This window comes from Lithohypha guttulata (genome assembly GCF_036872675.1).
Source record: "Lithohypha guttulata strain CCFEE 5908 chromosome Unknown scaffold_2, whole genome shotgun sequence".
In the NCBI taxonomy this organism is placed as follows: Eukaryota; Fungi; Ascomycota; class Eurotiomycetes; order Chaetothyriales; family Trichomeriaceae; genus Lithohypha; species Lithohypha guttulata.
In genome coordinates this window covers 1,736,512-1,754,966 of record NW_027042751.1, presented here as the reverse complement: position 1 = coordinate 1,754,966, position 18,455 = coordinate 1,736,512, and the positions used below count along the sequence as shown (strand labels likewise).

Genomic DNA, 18,455 nt, shown 5'->3' with positions numbered 1-18,455 from the left:
GGATTTGTATACATGTAGCGATACATGTAGCGACTTTCACATGAAAAGTGCCAAACCTCTTGATTGCGTAATGTTATTGCTCTGCCTCTCTTCTCTTGGTAACTGTCTGAATAGCTCGGGTACATAACCTTTCCGCAAATCTGAGCACCGCTGTTCGTGCTACCATAAAATCGAGTTCCCCAACTCCTTTCCGACCCATATATAGAATCCATAAAGATGAAGGAGAGGATGGTGATAGATTACGAAGGAGCTAGGAAGCTTTCCTTATCCCTCCTATTTTGTTCCTTAAGGATTTCTGGGTGTTTGTACACACTCGGCATGAGGCCCATGGCCACTGCTCTCTTGACAGCTTTGGCGACTCGACGTTGGTTGACGCGCCGTAAGCCTGTTAACGATCGAGGTTTAATTCGGCCCATATCTGTGATGAATTCGGACATGACAGAGAAGTTCTGGCAACCATTAGACCGTGTCTTTGATGTTCAACTCACAGATCAACTTACTTTGTATAGGTCAAGGGGGTTGATGGATAGCACATCAAAGACGTCCTTGTCAGGAGCCCTTTTCGACCTCCATTTCCGTGCTTCTGCTGCGCTCAGATCGTGGGGAGCATACACATCACCAATCTTCCACTCTCGTGTGAACATTCTTTCTAACGTGCGTGCTTCTTCTGTTCTTTCTAGCTGTTGCTGATGGAGTCGTGGTGATTTGCGAGTATTGTAAGATCGAGTTTGTGTATGTGATGACTGGATCAACGGCGACATCCTCGCCAGCGAGGATGCTATCTGGCTAATGCCATGGAACCTTGATGGAAGCCTCAATACCTGCTTGCCTGCCATGTTTGCTGTTTACTGAATGAACTGCAAGCTGCAACTATGAACATGAATATAAGTTGCGACGAGTCTTAATTGGGTGGAGTTTCATGCGGCCCAAGACTCGCTCCGCAATAACCTTCCGCAACCGATTCATAGTCGTACCTTCCCCATCTTTGTGGCATCACTTGAGTCGCGAACTTACTAGCATTACACATTCGAGTAATATAGCCATGCACTCTTGGTCACTCGAGGTGATGGCAATCCCGATACATTCATCATGAAGTCATCTTCCCATCTGACTCGAGCCGTCTTTCGAGCTCTGGTCGCCAGTCGACCGTACGTCTCACGAGAATGTCTACGCCGATCTCCTTCAGTCCTATCGCCTCCAGCCCATATTACCCCCTCGGTCGCATTCCAGCAGCGGAGGACATTTCTAGAATCTCTGCTCGGAGACGACAAGCGCACAAGAAGCCTTGCTGGTCCTAAACAATCAATCAAAGATTTCGATGCCGCAGTTGGCAAGCTGGTTGATTTACTTCGTGCCCGTCGATCTCGCTCGAGGACGCCTGCCCACGATGAATTGACCGAAGCCCTGAGGTCTTTGCTGAAGACTCGTCACCAGCAGAACCAGCCTTTAACGAGAAATGAGGTCTACCTGGCCACCGAAACATACAAGCACTTGCAAGAAAGAGACTTGATTCTCACTGAGGACCCCGAAAGCCTACTTGAGCAGGATCTGCTTCTTATCCTTGACACCTTGGCCATTCCTGCCCCTAAAGAGCGCTTCAGAGGCGACATCAGAGCCCTTGCCGAGTTGGTCGTGGTGGAGGCCAAAAAAACTGCTCCTCTACCACCGGACTTCGAAAATGCCTATATCACCATCCTGGCCACTACTGGCTCAGCACTCGAGGCCAGAGACCACGCTTTATCCACATCCTGGCCGCCAGACAGGAACCTCATCTTGAATATTCTGAAAGGTCTGATCTCCGAAGCCAGAGATGCTGATTTCTGGTCGCTGCTGGAGAAATGGGAGCTCCACTTCGATGGCCTCGATAGTGACATGCATGAGGCTTTGGTACTTGCCTTTGTCCAAGCCGATCGTGTCTTTGATGCCCAGCGTCTTTTCGACAAGACCGTCCTCCCTAATAACGAGCCTACCACCGAGTGTATCCGTCAGATGTTGGAGTTTCTTACCAGATACGGCAAGTTGAACTCGGCTGAAGAACTCGCCAACATGCTCACCGACAGACCTCGTGACGAGAGTGTAATCAGCTCCTTGATCCTCTGGCATACTGCAAAGGATCGTCGCTTCGAGCACTTGCGTCAACTGGTTCATGCTCTCCTGCAGTCCAGTCATGTCAATATCTCAATGAACACTTTCAATCACGCCATCGAATATGCTCTCACCTGCAACAACCCCACTCTTGCTCAAGCCATTCAAGAGCTGGCTACCGCTGAAGGATTTCAGCCTGATGGAAAAACCTATGCCTTACGACTCCAGCATGCTGTCGATCGGGTAGCGCTGGAAGAGGCTCGTGCTCTCTACGAACAACTGGTGCGGGAGGATATTCCCACTGATAATTTCGACCTGAAAGTTCTGAACAAGTATCTGACAGTGCTATGCTTTTCTCACAGACCATCGTATGAGCTCACCATGCGAGTGACCGACAATCTTCTCGACCGTGGTGCCGAGCTGGACGTCGATGCCATTTCTGGTTTGTGCCATACCTTCCTTCAGCGGGGCGACATTGACGATGCTGTGAGTTTGTTACGACATCGCATTGACTACCTGCCAGTGCCGGACAGAGTCCGCATCGCCAAGGTATTCCAAAGCTTTATAGTTGACCCCAACATCAACCCTCAACGCGCCTTCAATGCCTACGAGCTATTCCGCATTGCTTTTCCCGAGACCTCTTGTCACGAACGTCTGCCCATCATGCAGTCCTTCTTTGATCGAAAGCGCGCCGACCTCGCATGTCAAGTCTTCGCGCACATGCGCGAAGCAGACCCTGCGGACCCGCCCAGACCTGATGCATTGGCCTATACGAAATGCTTCGAAGGTATTGCACAGTGTCGTGACGTCGACGGCCTGCAAAGTGTCTACAATATGCTCAAGCTTGATCTGCAAGTTGAGCTCACAACCAGGATACGAAATGGCATCATGCTCGCCCATATTGCCTGCCAGACCCCTTGGTCAGCCATTATCGATCATTTCTACAAGATCATGGACTCACGTGAGGGACCCAGCTATAGCACTTTTGAAGTAGCCCTGCGGGCTTGTGAGACGTGGCCGCCATACGGCTCATTCGAGGCCAGGAAAATCATCGCTGTTATGCAAAGCTGGAATCTCGAGATCACGAAACCACTCTACGATAACTATGTCGGTGTACTAGCAGGTCAGTGTGAGTTTGAGAATACTGTGGAATTGATTGAGAATATGGAAAACGACATTGGAGAACCACCAGATGCTTTCACAATTGGCACGTTTTACAATGCTATCCCTTGGCAATTTCGGAAGGATGAAGTTGAGAAGTGGGCTAAGCAAGCATATCCAGATTTGTGGGCCGAACTTGTTAGCTATGGAGAAGAGATTGACGAAGAATGGGATGTGAGATATTTCAGGATAGATCGATCTATCGACATCGATGACCCGCCACTCTTTGCCGCAGGTGAATGGAAGCCAGAATTACAGAGAAAGGTTCAGGCACAGATCGAACCTCTTCCGGTCATGACTTGAGCCAGCGCTGTTGGTCTGAGCATGGAGACAAATCCGAACTACAGTGAATCATGAATCAGTGGAAGAAACATTGGCTAATATTGGCAAAGAGATACCACATGGTGAAATGTGGTCATGCGACCATACAACAGCCCAACCTGGAAAGAGGCTACGATTTTCAAAGAGGACAAATAGCTTGCAGGACAGGAAATTGTGGCTGGAACTGACTAGGAAGCTATTCACGAGTTCACTAACTGTCCCTCTGTCGTTCAGTTGAGACCAAGCTAGCTTTCAGACGTGATAGTCTGCCCACCTTCTCGGTATTTTGCCTCCTGTCTAGACGGCGTTCACTCTCAACCAGGATATAGACTGCAGTCGAGTCCAAGACATGCGTAGACCAAGGTAGGTCTTCGTCTCTTGCTATGCGTGCGGGGATTGGTCGCATTGAGTCCAGACTAGAGGGAAACTGAGCAGTGATCGCGAACGATTGTTTGGTCAGGACTGTCCGATGACCATCTCCCCTACGACTCGATATTCTATGGAACATGGTGCACAAGCGTTGTCAATGAAGCAACGAGCTTTTGGCAGTTGCGCTATACGGACGATTTGGAAGAATAGGCTAATCTCGAAGAGCCCTAGTTGGAAAGCTACAATAGGGGCGGTTCAGATGAGCAGCTGGATAGATGAGGGGAAGTAACTAGTCATGCTTTGGGCCTTTCAAATCATGGCTAAAGATGAGGCGTGTAAGCCAGACGAGAAGATGTGAGGACATATTACTCAAGTTTATTACACTATGTTACTAGGCTCAACGACGTAGTGGCATGACACAATTTAGCCTGTAAATACAACTATAAATGAACGGTGGATGAACCAGTGTTGCGATCCTATTCATCATGGAGGATTCCTAGTATCTTCCTGATCGTGGTTCTTCTGATGTGCACCGCCAGTTTAAAGGGCGGAGCGGAAAACTAGCGTGCGACTCCCATTCCGCCGCGGCAGCCAATGCTCTAGCGTACCACGATTGAACTGTCTCACTTCACTTCTTGGTTCCTGCGCCGTTTGTTTACAAGCGCATCACTTGCGATGTCTGGCCGTCCCAATATCACGCGCTGATATCCAGTCAAGCGCGTCTGTCGACAAATGCATCCCCCGATGCCACGACAGTATCGAGTCCGACGACAAGCGCTGTAGCCGGTCGAGTCCCTCACCCTTATTTTCAGTCATGGACGACATATTCAACCCCGCGACCCTGACCCGTCTAGACACCTCGACCTCAGTCAACGGCAGTAAAAACCTATCTGCCGCGCCCAAAAGCGCAAAGTCCAGCGCAACCTACCCTCGTATCGACCTCGAGCCAATTTACACAGATCTGAAGGATGCCATCGGCCATAGGTGGGAAGTCTACTTCGACGCCGTCACGAGGTTCACAAGAGGAGAGCTACACGCGCGAGAATTCGGCGATGCGACGGACGATATCCTCTATTCAGCTGACAATGTCCTCCATTTACATAACAAGTTCATCTGCGCTATAGCGTTTAACTCGACTCGAGATAGTCCTGAGCCTGGAATTGCGGCATGGGTTACGGCTGCTACCGACAAGTCCGCTGCTGCGACCGCTACGAAAGCAAATGTGACGAGTGATGCGGGCGAGCAAAGGTTGAAGAAGGAGGTTATGGCTATTCATCCCAGGGATCGGAGACGGCTCAAGAACTTGGGAAGTGAGCCTGATGGTAAGGCTAAGGCGGAGGATGATCCGTTTCAAAGGCGCAACCAGTACGAGGAGGCGTACCTGGCGTCCAAGTACAAGGTGCCTGAAGTTAGTAATGCTGCTGCTGGCGGACTTACGAAGACGAATTGGGAGCCCGAAATCAAGAAGAGGTATCAGCAGCCGTTGTTCGCTGAGTCTGCTGAATTTCCTGACGCTGCGAGTGTTTATGCGAGGATGGTGCCGATCTGTTATGAAGAGGCTATACCACAGGGTTCTACCATGGCTTGTGCGGAGCTGGTGGTCACCAGCGCCGAGTTCTTCATGAAAGATTTTCTCAATACTGTGTTTGAACGGGTCAGGGTCAATGGTCCTAGAGATGAGAATAGTGTTACTGGTAACGGGCACGATGGGATCTTTGGTGGAGGTGTCTTCACTAGCAAGTACAAGAAGCGAGTCACTCAGGAACACGATGCCGTCAAGGCTGGTCAATTGCAGCGTGTAAAGGATGATGATCTTTTGCCCATCGAGTCCGCTGTCTCGAAAGCTAGGCGACCGCTTGCCGTTAGCGACTTCAAACTTGCGGATCGTGTTGGTCCACCTCTATGGAATCGTGTACCGATGTTTGGCTTTGAGCTCGCTAACAAGGCTCCTGAGACCGAGTATGATGACTGGAAAGCTGAACAAGAGCACGAGGTTGTTCAAACTAACGGCCATGTCGATCACGGCAGGACAGATGATGAAATGGATGTCGACGATGATGACTTTGATTGGGAGGCTGAAGGATTTGGTAATCGTGGTATGCTCGATTCCCTGCTAAGTGACTGTCTTGCTATGCCTGCTTGAGCGAGGGCAACCAACACCATTTTGGAAAAACAGTCGTTTCTCGAGAATACCACTACACTGCACTCTCCTGAGAGCAAGAGGAGCGACGCTGTCAGCGCTAGTGACATTTGAACTTACATGAGGTCGAGTTCGAAGAACAATAGCTAGGTTGTGCAACGCGACGACGAACAATACCTCCCGGTATGCCAAGGACACTGTCACTAACTTACGATTATGTGAGTTTCGCATCCACGACTCTTAGACATTGTCGTGCCTGTCACAGCAAGAACAATCGTAACGGATTGTCCCAGTATCAGGTTATAATGCTCTATCGTCGATGCGTTTCGAGAATATGGAAAGCAAAGTCAATACTCGTCAGATCAATTACAGAGAAAAGATTCCTACAGTACGTGGACGATCGAAAGTCGGTATAATTTCACGGCACGCCGATAAGAGTTTTTGAAACCGTTGTCTACGAGACCTTGTCTACGAGTAACGAAGGCACACTACCTTGCAAAAATGACCACAGCAAAGGAGTATATCGCGTCTGTATGGCGAGATGAGAGAGGACTAGTTGTCCTCCTGCTCATCACTCTTGGCATAATCGTCATGTTCATCGGTCTGTGCGCATATATGTCATGCTGTTCCCCATCGAGGCAACGAGACGAGGACGTGGAGAAAGGATTACCAACGACCGAGTCTGTGATTGACACGATGCCACCGACATTTTCAGCCGCGTTACAGCCCTCAATGCAAGATGCCAGAGCCATGAGCTTTGATTTTGGCAGGAACGATAGCAACGTCAACGACGAATGCAATGATCAGATTCGGTCACCATTGAACCTGCAATACTCGGATATAGTGGACAGCATTCGCGCGCCCCATGAAAGCAACATTCCATGCAAATGTACAATCACCTACGGATCATGTCATCTCCCTTTTATCGGCCTACACGACTGTCCTCAAATCGTATCAGGAGATCAAAACACTCTTCCGACATCCACACGGGGAGCAGTCGATCGAAATCACTTCCCAACTTCGCCACAAAGCCTTCCAGATGCGGCACCTCCATCGTACGAAGAGTTGATGGTATTTGAGCCAACACGAAATATGAAGGATGAGGACCACAGATGAGCTGCTCGCGATTTGGCTCATGGTCACTTGACTCGTAACGGCCTTCAACGGTCAACGATGTCATGGTGTTTTGTCTTACAAATTGATCGGTGGGAAGTGAATGGATGCAAATATTATTCTTGGCTGGTTCTTTACAAATTCAAAATATTGTGGTATATAGCTGCTGGTGCTGGAATGGGCTCTTTCCTTCGTGGACTCCCATGAATTAATGAATTAACAAGGAAATAAGTAAGTCATTCTCGTCAACTACGTATCTTTACCTATAGCATGAAGATTGTTTGTCGTGTGCGCTCGTTGTACCTTGTCCAGGTCGTGTCGGTGTCCTTGGTTCTTGCCATTGTTGGGCTCGCCCAGCTGTACATTTAGTACCCGTTAGGGTAAGGTAGTGGCTTCGGCTTCGACTTCGGCGTCGGCAAATAGGGTGGGTGGAATACGAGTGAACGAGGATAACCGCCACCACGGCCACCACCGTCGAGAAAGGGTGAAAAATTACTACGCCCTTCTCTTTTCTCAGGATCGAGAGTAAAAACTAAAGGCTTATTGGCTGGCTTGGGCCGAATCGCCAGAGTCTGCTCGCCGTCCTGAAATTTACCATTCGACTCACCATGGATCGGTTGTTCTGATCTCTGCTTCTCATGGGAAGCTCGCCTATTGGCTCCGTCCAGGATGATGGTATGCTCGAATTTCTTGAAAACTGCTCCAGGACCATGTCCACCTGCAGCGACCAAATTGTCGAGATGAGAAGCTTTAAATTTGTTGAAGACACTGCCTCGGTCTGTGCTGCGGAGCAGAGGACTATCGCTTTGAGTTTGCAGCGTCAAGTCAAGCTCATCCTCAAGTCGTTGCCTGAATCTTGCATGGTCCGTACCAGGACTGGAAGAATTTGGAAGTAGAATTGAATCAAGGTATTCAAGCAGGACTGAGAAACGATACACCTCAGAGATGTCCAGACATCCATGTCCGTAGAGGCTCAAGCACTGCTGGTGAAGCTCCAAGCTTCTCGCATAGCTCGAGCGCGCTTCGACAAAATGATCCTGGTACCACTGCGTACGACCTATGATTGAGTAGAAGGTTGCTAACAGCAGCATAATAGCTGGACCGTGTTCATCTGACAGTTTTTGCTCAAGCAGTTGAGAAATGCAGGATTGCGATAAGAGCTCAGCCCTTTCATAGTCGAAAGCAAGCATTGACCAGGAGATATGAGCAGTTTGTGCAGTCACATATTGCCAGATATTCGTACTGCTCGAAGACCGTGTCAGTTTCTCGTCAGGCAAATCCACCAGAAAATCTTCAGATCCCTGATAATAGCGTTCCTCCGCGAGATTCATTGCGTGGCTCGCCTGAACGTCATGATCGGACGGCCACAAAGTTTCCACATTACGAAATTTGGCTTCGAGGATAAAGAGACTTCCATCGATAATATCTTGCAAGGCAACACTAGTCAAAGCCAACAAGAAGGACCTGTGTGGTGCAGAGCATGAAACGGTATGCAGCAACTTCTTCAACATCAGCCAGAAGTTTTTTGCGGCATCGACAGCCCTAAAGCGAATGAGTCGTACGCAACACCTTATAAAGGTCGACCATACATCAATATCAGGGCACAAGATGAGGTTCTCTAGCTGGAGTGAGGCAGATCGCCAGCATAAACCAGCCCAAATGTAATCGCCCTCTTCGAAAGCTCTTGTGCTGGCCCAGATAGACAATTCAAACTGTTGGGCCACAATTTTGGCATCGGGAAGAGATATGGTCCACACGAGTGTGTCGTCACTAATCACGCATATGCCTTGCTCCTTCGCCTTGTAGAGAAGCGTTTGTTGCTCACGCAGGATAGCCTCGATACCACAGACAAGATCAATTGCTGGTTCTGGTCACATTCGTGGGTGACATGATAATACAACAACATCTGACGGCCGCAAGGGCCTCGTATATTCCAGGGCGGGTTTGGTATTTGTCCGACGACTTTGGTAAGTATGAACACGCTCTAGTGTCTTGTACAGTTTGCCTCTCAACAAGATAAAGCCGCGCTTATTCAGAGCGTCAAGGTTCCCTCGCGCTGCAAGGAGATCTGCAGCATCTCGAGGATTCAGCTTCTTTACAAGGCCCCATCTCTCTAGTCTTGTTTTGAGTGTCTTCTCACTACCTTGATCAGTGCTTATGCATCCTTACTAATAGACGACTTACGTCAGTAAAAGGTGTTTATTGTTCTTGACCGTCGCAATCACGACAGATAATGATTTGTCTTCTTCGAACCACAGCTTCGTAACCAGAGGTCGGATGCCCTCCCGATCCTCCTCAGAGGGTCGATGGCGGAGGTTTGATCCATTGGAAATCCTTGACGTGAGATCCATGGACGCGCCTATCAGCCTGAACGTATACTCAATCGGTGCTTGTATTGCAGTTGCCGGAGTCGTGTTCCTGTAACCAGTCCTGTAACAGATAGAGCCGTTGGGTTGGGGGGACGACAAAAAGAGTGTTCATGGCAGAGCATATGCGAGGAAAGCGTTATATACATATTTTCTCTCAACGTGCCTAGTCAAGGGGAGTAGATGGAAATGCTGAGTATGTGAGGTTGAAGAACAGGGAAGTCACTGTGATTCGTCGAGAACAAGACAAAGTCCCGCCAAGACTGAATCGGTACTTCTTTCCTCTCCTGTCGAGCTCGATAAGGCAAACTTCCACTTCCTTCCCTGGCTCAATCCCCATTTGCCTCGAGCTGACCATTCACAGGAGAGAGTCCGGCTTCATTGAAGGTCATACGATCACCAGAAAGACTTCCAATATCAATTCTTCTACTGTTGAGCACCAAGACTCGTGCATCGGTGCTTTGGCGGCTTCGTTGTTTCATGGCTCGCAACGACTGACCAATCGAATTAGACGACCTCTGTCATAAGCAAACTAGGGCTTCCTGCTCCATCGTAGTCAAAAGGTCTTGAACACGATTCTGTACGAGGCTGAGACTGGCACAACGGGTCACCAAATTATTCGATCCATTGCACTAATTTCCACTCCTTGATCGGCACCAACATGAATACACTATCCAGCAGAAGGATATGCAGAAGCTACCACACGCCAGCCACAGCAATATTTCAATCAAGGACTCTTTCACAAATCGCTGCGCAAGAAGCGAATTGCCGTCGATCATACAGCTCAACCAGTCGCAGTATGCAAAACGTACCCTCAGAGCCGTCAAAGTATGAATCCCTCGCTGCTTGGGCCAAGCGACTGCGCGAGCTCACTGCCCGGGGCAGAACAGAGACCACGAAAGCAGAGGCGATCTTACAGAGACTAGAAGACGATCAGACGCGTCAACTGGCGATGTTTCGCGAAAGTTTAAGACCTTATGCGAACAGAGAACCTCGACCGGAGCACTTCGGTTTGCCTGAGAATCATTCTACGCCAGATCAGTGGTCGAAAGACTGGTACAAGTGAGAGCCTGATTCTTTGGGGGAAGGACAGTGGGAAGGACGAGCTGAACTCACGACCTGTCTGTGTCATCGACACAACGTCGCTTCGCCACTCCCTGGCTTTACATGAAGCATTACTGTCTACTACGAACCTCAGGAACTGGTGGCCAAGCAATTCCGAAGTGCTTACGAGGACCATTCATATAGGCATCCGCCCTGTGAAGGCCTACTCTATTCCAGCTCGATCATATCAACAATTTAGACGAACAGCTCGTCGTTAATACACGAACAGATGACCTCCATGGCGTAAATGAAACAAAAGCACAACACCCAAACGGAGACAAGACTCGAAATGCTAGAAACGCCACCATCACATTCAGCTTCCTACATAGATAATCTACAAATTTCTCCGAACCACATGCTTCTTCTCCGTCACATTCCAGAGACCGTCAGCCATCTAGCCTGTTATCGTCCCATTACCCATCGGACTATCAGGAAACGGCACCGTCCCAAGCCCTCGCACAGGCTCATAAACTCTAATCCCATTGAACGCCCAATACACATCCTCAAACGCTTCCGGATGCGCACTAACATACTCCTTACACGTCGGTGCTAAACTCTTACACGTCGGATTATTGTCCCATACACTACCCGCCCAATCACCACAGAAAGCGGTATTGATGATGATCTGCATGTCCCTGAAGTGTTTCTGTATGGCGCCTGGCCCGTTATCTGGTGAATCAAAGCGCGCGTTGGGCAGGCCCCAAGTGCTGTTTGTGAGGACACCGGTGTCCATGTTCAGGATTGTTGCAGATGTTTCGTTGCCTTTTGATCCGGTGGGTTGAGAATGGTGTGGTGGGCTTGGTCGTCCAGCGGTGATGTCTGCAGGGATGGCGGATCGCTCGAAGAACCACATCCGTATGCCGAGTTCGTCGATCAGTGTCGCGAATACGCCGCCGTTATTGTCGTTGAGGGCGTCGCCGTAGCTTTTGATGCATGCTGCTTCAAAGGTTGAGCACCCGACGTTCTTGTCCTGTCCTGGAGCATTGACATCGCAGTTCGATGTTGAGAGACGGCCTTTCATACCGGTCCCTGTGTGGTTTGCCGTAACTATGCCAGTGCTTGTGTGCAACGTATACTTGTTGGAAGTGGCATCGTTCACGTTCTCGAGAATATCGATTTCACCAGCTTCGGGCCAGATCGCACCACTACCCAGCAGCCAGTATGCAGGCCATGTCCCACATACAGGAGCAGGCATATGCAGAACGTCGGCGATGATAAGAGCTTGGTTGAATTTCTGTACACTGCTCACACGTACCGACTTGCGGCCTCTCGAGTCTGTGCTATTGGCAATATTGGTGGTGTAATCGACTCCTAGGTATATTGGCCCGGTCGAGTTAGCTGTCGCATTAGTGTCGAGGCCCTTGAGAAACCCTGCTAGACCAAGAGAATTGGCAGTTGCCATGTCAACATAATCAACGTGGCCCTTTGTTGGATCTGCATCGCTAAAGAACTGGAAGTTATTGAAGAAATTTTGACCTGAATAATCATAAGAGAGGGAATACGTTGTTGATGGTGGTATAGGGACGAATGCTGTTGTTAGCGGAACGGTGCTGCTAAGCGCTATCAATGACAGTAAAGCAGCTGCCATCCTTTGCTGTAATTGCGAGCCTGATGTTGAATTGGCGATATTGGCTGTTAGTTACGGTACGTCGGGACTCCAGCGACAATGAAGCATGAGCGACGTCCGATGTCTTATGGAACTGAAAGCAGCGGAAGACAGCACAATGCGATGGGTAGTTGACACGCTAGGAGCACTCGAAGACAATGTCGGAGAAATGAAACCACATTTCTTTGTCTTGATTGTGTCTGTATAGAAAGACACCGACTCCAAATAGAATTTCCTCATGTCCGATTGAGTGTTCGAGTCATAATATTGCAAAGAACGCTGCTATAGTGTAGACATTCAAAATCGATATGCACGACCATGTCTCCAGGATGGCGAGGAAGCTGCAAATAGCGAGCAGGGAGGAGCAAAGGGCCTGCAAGCGGATTGGTGAGCACACAGGACGACCGACATGTTCCTGGATTCAACATCGACCCGCAGTTTGGGCCTGTGTAGTGGAAGAGTGATCTCGTGTCGAATTTGGTTCGTACTAGTCAAGCAAAAGAACCTTGAATGGCAAGAATCATGTTGCTAAGTCCTTTGCTCGCTCCCAAGACAGCGTCAGAAAGGGTTGCGAACCATAGCCAGTGTCTCAAGGGCCACATTTTGCTTGCCTGGAGAACAGTGAGTGTCAGCTATGGTGTCACTACTGCCATGCAAGAGGGTATTGTGCCCGCGGATCGTGCATTGGTGCAGCAGTCACGGCTGGAGCAATTGAACGAGCAATCATTGGTCGTATCGAGTACATTCGACAAGCCTGAAGAGTAGATGTGCATCCCTGACTCTTAGTTTCTGTGTATTCTATTGGTATGATTCTTGTTACAATCTTTCTAGTTAATGAAATTGACGCAGAAAGCATGCAGGATCAGACTTCCCAGCACATAATCGGCAAATGCCCTTTCCGAACTGATTTTATGAACAGGTTTGCCATCTTCATCTTTCTCTTCGAAGCCTTCGTCGTTGAACTTCGTGGCAGCTTTCTTTGCTGCGGCCGAAGCAGTAGGCGGCGGTCTTTCGGCAGTCTGCATTCGTAGAGAGGCTGTCAGCACAAATTGGCCAACGCAGGCACCGAAGCCGGAGAGGAAAGCGTTGAAAGGCTAGGTACATATTAGCCAAAAGGAATCGACGCGAGATTGATAGAGCCGTACATAGTTGCCAACCAATAAGCAATACAAGAACTGTACAGCCCCTACTAAAACCAGGAAGAGCATAAACACGTCCAATAGTATGGTCCTCTTGGGCGTATCATCTAGATACTTGTGCCAAACGTGCAAAGCAACCTCGTGCCATTGTGCTTGTCTTGATAGATTCGAAGCTGATGCACTCTTTGTCTGGGATGATGGAGGTGTTGAGGTCGTGCTTGTGGTCGTAGCCGGTTTGGGACCAGCAGGTGTGACGACTTTCTTAGGAGGCATGTTACGCAGTCACAATCTGGTGAACATTGGAGGTATCTTATGTTTATTTGGCTACTAGATGCTCGCGAAGCACTTCCATCGAGACAGTTGTCCCCGAGAACGCCAAGATATTTCGGGATTATCTCGGGGTTTCTTCAAGCATTTGGGCAGGGGGCTGTCAAAATTTAGTACTTGAGCCAGAAGCTGTTATCTACATACACCCTACCCTGGGTAGGTTTCGCCATCAAACCAAACAGCTCAGATTCTAGAGAAGCAGGGTGGAGTTCCAACGGGTATATGAGTCTCAGTTTCTTTGAAAGGGGGCATATATACCACGACTTCGCCTTCTATTGACTTAGCATCCTGGAGGCCGTTCAGTGCTAAGGAGTTCGGACCCATCTTCTCTGGTCTCAGATTCTCTCTCACCTCTAGCCCACATCACTGACAATCTCCCTCTATGTGAAAAAGGCATGACAATCGCTGGTGCTGTAACCCCTGGGAGCTTCAAGCAGCCGGCTGATACCTTCGGTTCGTCTTCCAATGTAGCCAGCATTTCCTATGTTCGGAAAATGCAGTTCGAATTGCAGAGATGTCGGAGGTTCGTTCTTCGGGTCGGCCTCGGGGCGTCCTACCAGCTTTTGCATAGCCTGTCAGTACCTCTCCTTGCTCTTGGGCAGTCGGCTTCAAGACTTCGCAGTAGCACAGTGGATTTCCGGTCATTAGACCTCCCTCCACCTTCGCCCATCACGAACGACTTGAAGCTCGAGTTGTGTGCAACGTGCCTACCAATGCATATAGGCGTTTGCTTGGCCCGGATGACTGTCACGCTTCTCCTTATCCGCTTCGAAAGATGGAAGTTGTTCAGCAGGGTTCTCATTGCTCGCCAACACCACTTGATGCTGTATAAAGCTCTCCTACCTTTCGACACCGGTTGCACCTTGGCACAGTGACGCTCACAACAGGCCTTTTGCCGAAGCTCTGATATATCTATATCCATCATTGAACCACTTCATTACTCTACTTGCCTTGCTTCTGAATAGTTATCAGAGCCTGCTTGCCAATTTCGCCTTCCATTGGCTTGATTTCCCTACAGCCTTCGATTTCCGCAAACGTTGCTTTAAGCTTGCTGTGCAGCTTTTCTGCCTCTTCCTGCGTGGCTTTTCTCTGCCTCTTCTTTGAGGCGAGCAGTATCTCCACTTTCCTTCCTTTGTCCACAAACTCGCGCAATTGCTTCAACTTCATGTCGAGATCATGGCCACTAATGGCCCAATTCAGCTCTACCTGTTTCATTTTGGTCTGTCGTGCCTCCTTCCTGTTTTCGGCTTCTTGTTCCAACTTCTGCTTCCTGTGCTCGAGCAACACACTTTTCTTCTCGATACCCACGATGGCTGGTCTATCCTCAAAGTTGGCCAGTAATCGTAGGACCTCCGTTTCACTCTGAATCTCACCAAGCGCATCGGACAAAGACATAGGCTCGCCTAACTTCGCAGTCTGTGAATTCCTTATCTGAACAAAACGAGCTGGTATGTCCTCGTTTATGGTATGCTCTTTGCGCAAGATTTCGTTTTCTCGTTTACGCATAATATCATCACTGCTGCGAGGTGGCTTTCGGATACGAAAGGGGCCTGAATCTTCCTCTCGTAATCCTGATGCGTTTGTGGTATAGTTTCGTTCTCGAACCGTGCCGTAGCATGCTTGGGCTTTTGAAGTTTGAGGTGCTGAGTGATGAGGTGGGTAGTCAATCATGCAGTATCGCTTTGGCCGTGGCCGAATGCATGCAGACAGGTACTGTAGAGCTGCTCTGGATGGTACTGGTCGAGCCATGTCGTAATCGCTGTCAAGTAGTGATAGTCCAGAAAGTGAAGATTCATGTTTCTAGAAGCTCACCTGGATTCGATGGATGTGACGCGGATCGTGCTTGCCGGCTTTTGCTTCCTCTCATTGGCCGGCTGTGGTGGATACAAATTCGACAATCTTTGTCCCTGCACCAAAGTTTGGCCGACGCCCGGGAAGACGCCAGGCAAGGAAACTCAACTGAACACTTCTTTGTCCTTTTCGCAATGCGGGCCTTTGGTTCTCCTCCACGCCGCAGATCTCTTGGAAAGACTCAACATCAATCAATGGGACGAGACAGCAGAGCCTGGGATCCTTTCGCCAGTGAGAAGAAGGAAGACGCCCCTTTGCAAAGAGTGAAGAACGCCATAATGCCGCAGAGTGGACGTCAACGCTTTCTGCGCCCTCTTGGGGCGATGGCAGCAGTAGTGCTATTATACTGGCTGTTCTTCTCCAGTAGTACAGGCAGTGTCAGCAATTTAGGAGGAAAGAATACATATTCGACATCTAATTCTCCAACAACGAAATGTACAAAACCTTACGATTCTACCAAATCACTCGTTCAATATGCGATAATGATTGACGCTGGAAGTACTGGGTCGAGAATACATGTGTATAAGTTCAATAATTGCGGCCCGACACCAGAACTAGAAAAGGAGGAGTTCAAAATGACAGAAAAGAGGCCAGGTGGCTCTGGTTTGAGCTCGTACAAGACCGATGCAGAGGGTGCAGCTGCAAGTTTAGATCCTTTAATGGCTGTGGCTGTGGACACCATACCAGACGAATACAAGTCATGCACACCTGTTGCAGTAAAAGCCACCGCAGGTCTCAGATTGCTTGGTGAGGAAATGAGTAGAAAGATTCTGGAAGCTGTTCGCAATCGGCTTGAGACTGTTTATCCTTTTCCTGTCGTTTCTGAAGAGAAGGGTGGTGTCGAAATCATGCCAGGTGAGATGGAAGGTGTCTACGCCTGGATCACAACCAATTATCTTTTGGGCAAGATTGGAGGACCAGACAAATCTCCTACTGCTGCAATTTTCGATCTAGGCGGTGGCAGCACCCAGATCGTATTCGAGCCTACTTTCCCAGAAGCCCCGAAAGGTGGTATGCCGACGCACATGGAAGAGGGTGATCACAAGTACAAGCTCACCTTTGGTGGACGACAATTCGAGCTTTATCAACATTCACATCTCGGCTACGGACTGATGTCTGCGCGAAAAGCTCTGCACACGCTCATACTGGACAATCAGGTCGAGGCGAACCCCGATTCTCTGGCATGGCTTCAAGAGCCGATTGCCAACCCATGTATCGCGCCCGGCAGCGAGCGCAAAGTCAACCTCACTTTTGAATCTACCCACCCCCTGAAAGGAGACCAAAGTGTGACTATGTACGGACCTGCCGACTCATTGCCAGCCCAATGCCGAAGTCTGACCGAAGAGCTTTTGCGTAAAGAGGTCAAGTGCGATCTTGCCCCCTGTTCCTTCAATGGCGTTCATCAGCCAAGTCTCGCTAAGACATTTGCAAAGGAAGATCTTTATGTCTTCTCGTATTTCTATGATCGAACCAAAGATCTAGGCATGCCAGACAGTTTCACTATCAGGGAACTCCATGACTTGACTCATCAGGTGTGCTCCGGAACAGAGACCTGGAAGACCACTTTCGCAGGCGCCAAGACCCCTGACGGTAAGAAGGTACTGGACGAGCTTGAGGATCGGCCTGAGTGGTGTCTTGACTTGAACTTTATGTTGGCCCTACTCCATACCGGGTATGAGCTTCCTATTGATCGAGAGGTCAACATTGCGAAGAAAATTGGTGGCAATGAGCTGGGATGGTGTCTCGGCGCTAGCCTGCCACTTCTCGAACAAACCTCCGGGTGGCAGTGCAGGCTGAAGCAAGTTTCGTGATCTCTCGTGTATTGTGCTGAGTTGACATCATGGTACTCGGGAGCTGGCAAGCGATGGATCGAGTTGAGGTGTTGGTCATAGCGGTGGCGCGAATGGCTTTATTGTACATAACAAGCGCCGAAATATAGATGGCGGGTTGCATCGCAAGGCGTTTGTGGTCGATAGGCTGGCTAAAATCGATCAGGTACATTGTCGTTCATGGTTGGCGTAGAAATAGGTATGCGGTATGACTATTATTTGCATAATTTGCACAAAATTGAAGTGCGTGTCGAAATCCATCCAACCCTCTCTTCAGCCGACCTCCTCAATCTTCCTCTTCTTCTTCTGTTTCGTTCTTCTCACCGACTGCGATTGACCCTTACCAATAGATTTTAGATCCTGGAGTACATCTGAAGCTCCCTGCTCATCAGAACCCTCAACTCCATCACCATCCTCGTCTAGCCCATCATCCTCAGGCACCTCAACACCCACCTCATCCCTCCCCTCGCCCTCACTCAACACACCCAACGCCAAATCCAGCTCTACATACTGCTTCCCATCGTCATCCTCTTCATATCCAGAATCCGAGTCCGTCCCGTGCTCGATGACCTCATTTGCACCTTCGTCTGGATGAGCTCTTTTCTCCGCGAGCTGGGAGAAGAATGATGTTAGGCGGTTGTGGATGTCGGTGTTTGGTGGTTTGGTAGTGGCTAGTAGTGCTGCTGGGTTGGTGTGGATTGAGATGTCTGTGTCGCCTGGGTTGGAGGCGGTGTCGGTATCGGAGTTTGATGTTGAGGTTCCTGATGATGATGTTTCTTCGGCGTTGGTCGTAGTGGTTTCTGCTATTTCTTTGGGGGTTTTTTGTGGATGAGCTTTCTTTTCGTGCTGTCCATGTGAAGTGGAGCGTTCTTGTGTGGTAGATGCCGGTGGAGATGCACGAGAGGGTAGCGTGGCCTCTACAGACTGGCTTTGTGTTTCAGCCTGACCCGATGACATGGCTGGTGTGGATCTTAGGCCAAGTCAAACGAGTTCTGGTGCGAGCTTTGCTGTTGGAGTTGATACCCGGGTCGGTTGGACATTTCG

At 49.4% G+C, this 18,455-nt stretch overlaps 9 protein-coding genes across 9 annotated transcripts; 3 read left to right on the top strand and 6 right to left on the bottom strand.

Annotated features, from left to right (window-relative positions):
* Nucleotides 1–239: 239 nt before the first annotated feature.
* LTR64_002758 (uncharacterized protein) lies at nucleotides 240–761 on the bottom strand (the record flags this gene model as incomplete). The annotated part of the gene is made up of 2 exons (XM_064897124.1): nucleotides 240–449; nucleotides 501–761. 2 exons carry the CDS (start codon nucleotides 759–761, stop codon nucleotides 240–242), a joined length of 471 nt encoding a protein of 156 aa, XP_064756074.1.
* Nucleotides 762–1,089: 328 nt separating this feature from the next.
* On the top strand, nucleotides 1,090–3,549 carry LTR64_002757 (uncharacterized protein; the record flags this gene model as incomplete). The annotated part of the gene is made up of 1 exon (XM_064897123.1): nucleotides 1,090–3,549. One exon carries the CDS (start codon nucleotides 1,090–1,092, stop codon nucleotides 3,547–3,549), a length of 2,460 nt encoding a protein of 819 aa, XP_064756073.1.
* A 1,201-nt stretch (nucleotides 3,550–4,750) lies between these two features.
* LTR64_002756 (uncharacterized protein) lies at nucleotides 4,751–6,079 on the top strand (the record flags this gene model as incomplete). Its single annotated transcript, XM_064897122.1, has 1 exon — nucleotides 4,751–6,079. One exon carries the CDS (start codon nucleotides 4,751–4,753, stop codon nucleotides 6,077–6,079), a length of 1,329 nt encoding a protein of 442 aa, XP_064756072.1.
* Nucleotides 6,080–7,729: 1,650 nt separating this feature from the next.
* On the bottom strand, nucleotides 7,730–8,520 carry LTR64_002755 (uncharacterized protein; the record flags this gene model as incomplete). The annotated part of the gene is made up of 2 exons (XM_064897121.1): nucleotides 7,730–7,773; nucleotides 7,797–8,520. The coding sequence occupies 2 exons, from the start codon at nucleotides 8,518–8,520 to the stop codon at nucleotides 7,730–7,732; spliced, it is 768 nt and encodes a 255-aa protein (XP_064756071.1).
* A 2,533-nt stretch (nucleotides 8,521–11,053) lies between these two features.
* On the bottom strand, nucleotides 11,054–12,247 carry LTR64_002754 (uncharacterized protein; the record flags this gene model as incomplete). The annotated part of the gene is made up of 1 exon (XM_064897120.1): nucleotides 11,054–12,247. One exon carries the CDS (start codon nucleotides 12,245–12,247, stop codon nucleotides 11,054–11,056), a length of 1,194 nt encoding a protein of 397 aa, XP_064756070.1.
* Nucleotides 12,248–13,092: 845 nt separating this feature from the next.
* Nucleotides 13,093–13,677, bottom strand: OST2 (oligosaccharyltransferase complex subunit epsilon; the record flags this gene model as incomplete). The annotated part of the gene is made up of 2 exons (XM_064897119.1): nucleotides 13,093–13,359; nucleotides 13,456–13,677. 2 exons carry the CDS (start codon nucleotides 13,675–13,677, stop codon nucleotides 13,093–13,095), a joined length of 489 nt encoding a protein of 162 aa, XP_064756069.1.
* A 996-nt stretch (nucleotides 13,678–14,673) lies between these two features.
* Nucleotides 14,674–15,598, bottom strand: LTR64_002752 (uncharacterized protein; the record flags this gene model as incomplete). Its single annotated transcript, XM_064897118.1, has 2 exons — nucleotides 14,674–15,374; nucleotides 15,544–15,598. The coding sequence occupies 2 exons, from the start codon at nucleotides 15,596–15,598 to the stop codon at nucleotides 14,674–14,676; spliced, it is 756 nt and encodes a 251-aa protein (XP_064756068.1).
* Nucleotides 15,599–15,716: 118 nt separating this feature from the next.
* On the top strand, nucleotides 15,717–17,393 carry GDA1 (Guanosine-diphosphatase; the record flags this gene model as incomplete). The annotated part of the gene is made up of 1 exon (XM_064897117.1): nucleotides 15,717–17,393. One exon carries the CDS (start codon nucleotides 15,717–15,719, stop codon nucleotides 17,391–17,393), a length of 1,677 nt encoding a protein of 558 aa, XP_064756067.1.
* Nucleotides 17,394–17,697: 304 nt separating this feature from the next.
* LTR64_002750 (uncharacterized protein) lies at nucleotides 17,698–18,368 on the bottom strand (the record flags this gene model as incomplete). The annotated part of the gene is given in 2 exon segments (XM_064897116.1): nucleotides 17,698–17,738; nucleotides 17,756–18,368. 2 exon segments carry the CDS (start codon nucleotides 18,366–18,368, stop codon nucleotides 17,698–17,700), a joined length of 654 nt encoding a protein of 217 aa, XP_064756066.1.
* Nucleotides 18,369–18,455: the final 87 nt, after the last annotated feature.